Source organism: Gossypium raimondii, chromosome 2 (assembly GCF_025698545.1).
Source record: "Gossypium raimondii isolate GPD5lz chromosome 2, ASM2569854v1, whole genome shotgun sequence".
In the NCBI taxonomy this organism is placed as follows: Eukaryota; Viridiplantae; Streptophyta; class Magnoliopsida; order Malvales; family Malvaceae; genus Gossypium; species Gossypium raimondii.
Genome location: NC_068566.1, coordinates 28,169,114 through 28,178,338, shown reverse-complemented (window position 1 = coordinate 28,178,338; position 9,225 = coordinate 28,169,114). Strand labels below are relative to the sequence as shown.

Below are 9,225 nucleotides of genomic sequence, written 5' to 3'. Positions count from 1 at the left end.
TAAGTCAAGTTGACACCAATTCAATTAGAAGAATACTCAAAATCCATTTTTAATAAAATAATATATTTATCTTTTACTATTTTTATATGGAATATTTAAATAAAACAACTTTATTTGTCTTACCTTTTAATTCAACTATTGGTTATTTTTTTATAAATATAATTTTAGTACTACATTTTCATTCACTCATATTCTAAAATCTGAGTTTTCGTTTGAAATTAAAATATTTAATAGTGTAATAACTTTTTAAAGTAAAACATATTTGACCCGTTACACATCACGTGTGAACTTCAGTTCATTAAGAATTTAAGTTCTAGAACATTTATTGTAGTATTACCCAAAAAAAAAAAAAAAGAAAAAAGAAAAAACCTTCCAATATGTTCCACTCACGTGCAGCAACACGTGCCTTCGTAAAAACAACAAGAACAACGAAAAAACATAAATGACAGCCCTCAGACAAGGAAACACGTAGCCTAACTAGTCCGTCACCGTTACTGTGACGGAGATGTTTAATTACTCTCATTAGCAATTAATAAAAAACATAAAAATTATCTAAGAAATAAAATAAATTAAAAAACACACACACGGTATTTTCAGTTCCCGCCGATACAAAACTTACCGTAAAACCGGCATTACACGAGGGGTAAAGAAGGAAAAGACCAATAAAAAAAAAAACACTGTCAAAAAGCTAACGGAGGATCCGACCCGAACAAATCCCCGATGTCTTGGAAATGATCATCTACATGTTGCCAGCTCGAGAAGGTACCAAACCCGAATTCGAAATCCCCACCCGAACTCAAATACCCGTAACCAAAATCATCTTTCAAAAACCCTTCGTGTAAACTTGTATGATCGTCGAACAAACTCGGCACTGAACTGAATATGTCGCCGGGGAACAAGGATGAATGTTCGGAAAAATCCGATAAGTTTTCTCCCGATATGCAGCAAGAATCGTCGGGGACGTCTCGAGGTCGGTTTCTGGTTTCGCGCGATTTTTCGAAGCTTTGAGAATCGACTTCGTCGATGGAAAGCGAAGGGCAACGGAGAACGGAAGTCGGAGAGCAAAGGTAACTGTTGTGTGATTCTTCGCCGGAGTTGTAATCGGAGCTGGATAACTGTTTTTGGCTGATGTTTTCGTCTTTCATCGGAGGAGTTGTAAAGTTGGTGAGCGCGTCCTGTCCACGTAGCTGAATAGCCGCTTTGTCGTAAACCATTGCTGCTTCTTCGGCGGTGTTATAGGTACCTAACCATAACCGCACACGTCTTAACGGGTCTCTTATCTCCGCTGCCCATTTTCCCCAAGGTCGTTGCCTTACCCCTCTAAACTTCTTCCCCGTCGGTACTTTCGCCGCCGCTTTAACTTTTAACTTCTCCGCCGCCGGCTTTTTTCGAACACACCTCGACTCTGTGAGATTTGTTGACTCAATGGTAATCTCGTTGACGAACTTCTTGACTCTGTTCCTCGAACGACGTCGTATCATTCGTGTTTCTTCTTCATCGTCGCTAGAAGAATCAGTAGCATCAGCATCAGTAACTGAAATTCGTACAATTCGAGGCTTCATTTCTGGCTTATTCTCGACTCTTCCATTTACCAATGGCGAAAGGAGCTTAGTTTCATTGCGATGCTCAGAGTATTTGATTAAAGAAACTGAACAAGGATCCATTTTCTCTGGGTTTTTCAGGTTTTTTTTTGTGGTGTTAAGTAAGAGTATGAAGTGAGATAAAAAGGAAGATCAAAAGGAAAGAGATTCCTTTGAGCTTTGAGAGTCGAGACACGAGGAGAATAAAGGGAAAGCTGAAGAACTAAAAGAAAGAAAGAAAGAACAACCACGTTAAAGAGAAGCTTGAAACGAAGAGAAATCCACCATTAATCTCTTCATCAAAAAGTTCATCAAACGACGAGAAAACCAAGAGTGAGCCAAAAAAGATGAAATTTTTGTAAGCAAAAAAGTTGCAGAGCTTAAAAAAAAAAAGGGATAGCAAACGCAAGCAAATGGCTTTTGTGGAAAAAGAGATAGAGAATAAATATCTCTCTCAGAAAAAAAAAAAAAAGAACAGTGCTTTTCACAGTCACTTAACTGAGAGCATAAATTAGCTATTTTTTTGGTAACTTTGGAATCTAAGTCTTAAAAGAAATAAAGAACCCAAGTTGATTTTTGAGGATACTTGGTCCAGAAAAGTAAAAAGAAAGAAGAAATGTTATGGAGAGGGACCAGAAAATTTGATAAGAAAGAAGAGTGAAGCAGAGCTGAAATATGAAAACAGAGTATTCAACTTGTCTCTATATATATTCCACTAATCAAGTTGGGTTTTTTAATTGAAGGTAACTCATTTTGATTATATAAGTTAAACAAAAGAGAATTTTTTGCAGACAATTATATAATAATCGTGGGTTCATTTGCCGTTTTGTTTGATTTTCGGGTTTGGATTATTTCTCAACTATTAGTGTTTAGACAGATATGTATGGTGTAATCCAGTTTGTTGATATTGATGAAAATTTTTGTAATTATTTCTCCCAAAGGTTAATGAAAACACTACGAATAACAACAATGACCAGTCATAATAATGGTTACGTCTTAACTTAATCATCATTAGGTATTAAATTTTGTATTCCAAACTGGCCGTTCACGTTTCAATTGTAATACCGCTTTTATTAACTTCTTCAAATTCATCTTTTATAGTCTTAGCTCAGTTAGCATTGATACTGAGCATTGATATTATTGTTAATATAAGCGAATAAGAGTTCAAATACGCTCAACCACTTTTATTCTCTTATTTAAAAGGGTTATAAATAATTCTAAACATTTTGTATAAAAATAATTACAGATTTGAAATCTACTTAAAGAATAATTGTGTTCTTCAAATTGATTTTCCAGAAATTAATTGAAAATTTGTTTTGTAATGAAATTTGATGGAAGTACCTATTGAAGCCATAATTGATGTATGAAATATACCTTTCTTTGAATAGATGAAAAGGAAGTAAACTACACACATTTTTGAATTTTCAAATAAGCTATTAAGTGTTGAAGATATTTTATGCCATTTTTCAAGATAATTTTTCACTCGAGGGAAAAAAATATTATAAAACATTCAAATGTCAGAATACTAATTATCCATCAAATTTCAAACATTATTCTTCAGGGTTTTTCTCTTCTTTTTTTTTTCTTCTAATTTGGCCCCTTGTTTCCTTTTATGCTTGTTAGGTTTCTTTTTCGACTGTCTCTATCGATGTCAACTCTAAAGCTCTATGAATCTAATAGCTAGATTAATACCGGCGTCCTTAGGTTTTCTTCGTTTTTCATGTTAGGGTTCATGGTGGCTTTTGACACTTTGTTTAGAGCCTGACTGCGACATCCGACATGGCATCCCATACTCAAGGTGTACATGTCGAAGGTGCAACGATGTTGCCTAACCTTATGTTACTTGCTACTCTCTCTCTCTCTCTATCTCCCCCTCCTATTGGTGGTAGGCGCTAGAGTTGTTCATGGGTCGGACACCTAACTTGATCTACTCGAAAAATAAGAGGTTCTGGGTAAAAATATAAGCTCGAAAAATGGGCTAGGGCAAAAAAAAAAAAGGCCTGCTTAGAAAATGGGTCAAGCCTCAGGTAAGGTTTTTTGCCCAGCTTCAGCCCGAATTTACAATTAAAAACCGCCAACTGTTTTGCTGCTATTTTCCCACTTTTTGCCACCATTTCACTATTATGTTACTATTATTGTATTGTTAATGTTTGAATATTATATAACACTAGTTTTATCGTTAATTTTACTACTATTTTAGAGACATTTGCTTGTTAAGTTGCATTTATCTTAGTGTTATTTAAGTATAAAGATTTTTTTAAATTTATTTTCAATTTATTATGAAACATTTATTTTAATATTTTTAGTGTATTTGGTGTATTATATTTTTTAATTTTTTATATAAAAATTAAATTTAAAAAATTAATATAGATGGTCAAGTCCGGATTTTAGCATTTTTATTCGGACCAGACTTGGACAAAAATTTAGGCCCATTTTTTTGGACTGGCTCGAGCTAAAATTTTGTTAGGGCCCAACCTGAACCCGACCCATGTACAACTCTTGTAACATCCCGGTTCTGGCGGATACAAGGTTTGGCGCATAGCTCTAAGGTAGTATGATTGGCGGAGTAGGCTTCGTCCGAGTGCATCTTTCAGCGTATAGAGCGGGCATGTATAGTTTTGTGGTTAAGTGAATAAAGATTCCTTGTCAAGTGGCTATGTTAGTTAAAATAAGATTAGCGACCAAGTAAAATTGATACCAAGAATATGAGTTCACGTCAGGGATAGTACACCATTTAATTGTGGCATTGTGCAAGTTAAGTTGCAAGGTAAGCTGGTTAGGAACCAATTGAATGTGAACCAGAATAGTTAAAAGATAAGAGAATACTCAATTAGGTTTCTCGGAAGTTGTAGACTTTCGATAAGTCAATTCAATAATGATGTGACATTTATCAAGTTCCAATAAGAACTTAGATTATAATAATAGATATTCAAATTTAGGAAAGGGGAGTTCTCTTATTCTTTCTTCTAAGACAAGGTTATTTGAGGCTTGAGGAACCGAAGGTATTTCTCTAAGCTGAAGTTGAGATCCTGAATTTTATAAGTGATTGCTCCATGTTAAAGTAAGTTTTATGACTCTACATGTTATGCTATGGAAGAGTAGGTCTGTAAGAATGCATGAACAGTAAGATGAAGAATTAATGCTTAGTATAAGGGTTATTTGGGTTTGTGATGATGGTAAAAGTCACGAATGAGTTTTAATAGTGTTCTTCTGATTTATAAGCAGTGGTTGCTACAATTCCTTGTTGGGTTTAGAGTTCAAGTTGTTGCTCATGGTTGTCAGGTGAGTCCTTAAACTAACTCCTGCATGTATATTGTTTATGCTAGATATTTTTGTAGAAATCGAATAAACTATGAAACCGACTTCAGAAAAGTATAATATGAATGTTTGTTGGGTCTTGCATGTGTAGTCTACATTGAATCTGACAAGTTAAGTATGTGATAAGTATTCTGATCATGAAGTATGATTGTATGAGCATGAATGGAATGTATGTGATGAGATATGAGTTAGTCGGGTGTTGTTAATGGATTAAAGTGTGAAGTTTTAATAGTGTCAATGCATGAAGAGTCGGTCAAATAAGTCTGTGTCTGTTCACCATGGTGGAGTCTAAAGAGGTCCGTCAGGACTTTAAACACGATATTTGAAAAGAAAAGTCCATGGCATTTTCTGAAAGGAACTAAAGGACAGTGATCTCCCAATGGGATTCTCTGCGTGTCTCAAGACAATGATAAGCAAACCTCACGTAATATGAGTTTAGGAAAATGAATATCATAAACATGTCAAGAAAGAAAAGCCTTTGTGGCGTAACATGAAAGAAAAGCCTTTATGGCAGAATATGAAAGGAATGCCTTTGCGGCGAACTCCGTAAGGAACGCTTTCATGGCGCACTTTTAAGAATCGTCCTTGTGGCGAACAATGAATCAATAGCCCATGCGACAAACTCTAACGTGACAGCCTTCGTGGCGACCGGCATACATAGCGGAGTCTGAAAGCAATGCCCTTGTGGCGTATCCTAGTGAGGCTCGTAATGTCGTAACCTAAAAGAATGATTCTTGGCAGATTTTGTATTAAATTGCTTTGGCACGTTTAGCATGGCTTGTAAGCATAATCAGAAAGATCAATAAGGCACATTGTCTCTATAGGCTACGACAAAGTGCTATACAAGACCATGATTTGAATGTGAATAAAAAAGTGATGGGTAAGCTTAAAAGAAACGTATTCTGAATAAGGATTTTCTAGCTGTATATTAGAAGGAATGTACCTGTTATGTACATGTGATCAAACATAGTTTGTGGAACGATGGCTTAAAATTACGTATACAAGAGTAATGGTGATTTGGTCCTATGGACCTTTGTAAAGGAAAATGAGTGAAGACTTATGAAAGATCAGATTGAAAGGGGTAAGTGGCGTATCGAAGATGTTGATGGATAAGAATTGAACTCTGAGTAAGGTATGGTGCCTGACGTGTAAATGAGAATAGAAATTGAGGGATTATTCGCCTGTGATTGAATAGAAGGTTCAAAACAATATGATCATCTGAATAAGTTACCAATTGAGATGTGCAGATAAGGCATAGGTAAATGATGTTTTCCTCACTAAGTTCTTATGAACTTATATGAGTATATGTTTTGTTACAGGCGAATTGATATGAGTTTGCGCCAGGAGGGACGATGCTAGGCCTACGCCTAAGAAGTGATGTATTAGGCTGTTATGCATACAGAGCAAATTGGTGGCGTGTTCAAAGACTATAATACTCCTAAGAAATTCACTTGGGGTATTTGTAATAAATTAGGGTTTCAATTTGGATATCATTGTACATCATGTTGTATCTGTATTTACTTAATGTACTTACTTATGTATTTTAGTTTGAAATTTTTAATGAAGTTGTAATTATTTATAAATTGTATAAGTAGATTAAACTTGTGTCTATAATTGTGTGGTAATGCCCAAGATCTGGATCCGATTAATCGGATCGGGTTGAAGGTGTTACAACTCTAGTAGGCGTTAAGGTCGAATTCCAAGGTTCCTAATGGTTTGGGCTAAGGCTCTAGTTAGCCCATTCTACTTGGGCTTCTTGTAGTATTGTTTTATTTCTTAATGGAATTTGAATTTTGAAGAAAAGAAAATTGTTTAGGGAATAGTATGTATTGTTATGAGTTTGTGTCAAGTGTATATATTTAAAAAATCATATATGTAAAGAATTATCCTTCATTTTCATTTTATAGTTTATAAAATTAACTGTTTCAAAGTTTATGACTACTCTTTTCAATAACGTTATTTTCAAAATTTGAACTTAGATCTCCCTTAAGGTAGGGTTTGGTGCTTTTCTATGTTATGGTTCCAATGGAATGTGATTCCTTGAAATGTGATTACTAGGAATGTGGTTTTTGGGAAAGTTATTTTGTAACGTTTGGTATACATTGGAAAGTATTGATTAAAATCCTTAGAAAGTTGCATTTTCACGTTTGGTTTATTAAATGCGTTCATGGGAATGTAATGATAATTTACAAATTTACCCTTATTAAATAAAAATAACATTAATGTATTTAATATTTTACAATAAACTTTATTAGTAATAAATATTTAATAATAATAGTTTAATTGCTAATTTTAAAATCATTATTTTAATTTATAATGCTAGTTGAACTTACTTTCACCTTAAATCAAAATAAAATAAGGTTAAATTTGTCTTTAATATCTTTTAACTTTACAACCTACACGGAAAGTAACTTTCCACTTTTTATCACGAGAATTATATTGTCATATTTATAAGAAAGTAACTTCCAATAGAAAGTTAGATTTCAAATAAAGTAAAAACATATGAAACGTTAACATAATTTTCCAATTGATTAAATTTTCAAATAATTATCACTTTCCATCGTATCTAAGAGTGTAACATGACTTCATCACCTTCCCATTGTATTCAATACTTGAAGATTTATATTAATAACTATTATTTTGAAAGTGGTTTTGAGATCCCACAATTCGAAGAGATGAAAAAACGAGAAAGGCACATCAGACAAACAAAACAAAAGCACAAATAAAAGCTAGCTGTTGCTTTCTCGGATATTGCCCCATCTTCACTTAAAAACCCCTAATTAATACAAAACAGTTCACTTAAAAACATGCAAACAAGTACATCATATTGGACAAAATCCTTGGGGAGGCTTTGGCTCCAAAATCCATATAATTATTATAACATTAATTACCATATTTTACTACATGGTTGGTTGAAAATTAAAAATAAATTCGTTATATTTATGAAAATTTTTATACATGATTACTTCTTTAATATAAACTTAGTCATTTATCCATCATGTAATGATTGTCATATTTGTGATCTTGATTTACATATCATGTAAATATATTTTGTGGGATCTAAAATTATGAGAAGTAGTTAATAAGGTGGAAGGCAGAAGTCAAAGGAGCATCATCCCCTAGATTGCAAAATTAGCTTTGAGCCCACAAACTTGAGAGAAATAGCATATTGCTTGTTTTGGATTCATTTGAGATTTCCATATTCCATTTCATCTTTTATATTCATATTCAGACAAATTAAAGCTCTTAAACCTAGATATTAATTATTTGTTGATCATAATGTTTATGAAACACACACCCCTCTCTCTCTCTCTATTGTTCACAAACAAAATGACAGAGAAGTAAACCAGAATACACTAAACATCGATTTTGAAAATCAATAATAATAAACCAATTAAATATATATCTCAACGAATAATTTGGGATACTACAAATATTATTTTTATATTAATATGCATATAAAATACACATACACAAATATTTGTTTTATGGTGATATCTTGGGAAAAATATTTTTTAGATAAATAAATTAATATTATATGTAAATAATTGCTTTTAGAACAAATTCTTTGAATATATTAAAAATTTCAAGTTTCACTATTTTTAAAAACTTTTCAATACGGTTTTAGAAGGTCAGCATAGAGATTTTAATGTTGATAATGACTCATCTTCTGTCAAAAGCTTATCTTTTAAAAATTTTAATATAATGAATCCGTTTGCTAGCCTGATAGTCAAGGTGTTCATTGTCTCAAGTGTAATTTGGATTCGAGTCGCACTAGTTGCGTTGCTGTTAAGGCTTTGTCCTCCTCTTATATTTCACTAAAAAAACTTTAATATAATACTACATATAATATGGTTGATTGAGTTTATGTCAATAAAATTATTTAAAAATCGTTATTAAAATATATATTCAATGGTATTTATGTTTTACTCTTTTATATTAAATGTAAATAGAATAATAAAAACCCAAATATTTAGGATTTTAACTTAATATTAAAAAAGGTTAAATTGTAAGTATTTTAACATTTTATTCATGATTGAGTTATTGAATAAATTTTTATAAAACATATTTTTTACTCCTATTCATATGGTGAGTATGATATAACTTAACAAATCATTACAAATTTTATAAGAAAAAAGAAGTGGCGCTTAGGAATTTGTGGTGATCATTTAAGGCCTTAACGAACCGTATGGGTAGTGTCTCGCAAATCTAAGACAAGGAATGACCGGTTCCAATGCTATGGGTCCCGCTAAAGCTAGACACGTGTACCTGGTAATGTCTCAGCTTACGTGGATTCCATACAATAACATAGACAAGCAGCCCTGTT

The 9,225-nt window shown here is 32.9% G+C and overlaps 1 protein-coding gene across 1 annotated transcript; it reads right to left on the bottom strand.

Moving 5' to 3' along the window:
• Nucleotides 1-413: 413 nt before the first annotated feature.
• Nucleotides 414-2,225, bottom strand: LOC105788240 (ethylene-responsive transcription factor CRF1). Its single transcript, XM_012615031.2, has one exon. The coding sequence runs from the start codon at nt 1,662-1,664 to the stop codon at nt 681-683; it is 984 nt and encodes a 327-aa protein (XP_012470485.1). The 5' UTR covers nt 1,665-2,225; the 3' UTR covers nt 414-680.
• Nucleotides 2,226-9,225: the final 7,000 nt, after the last annotated feature.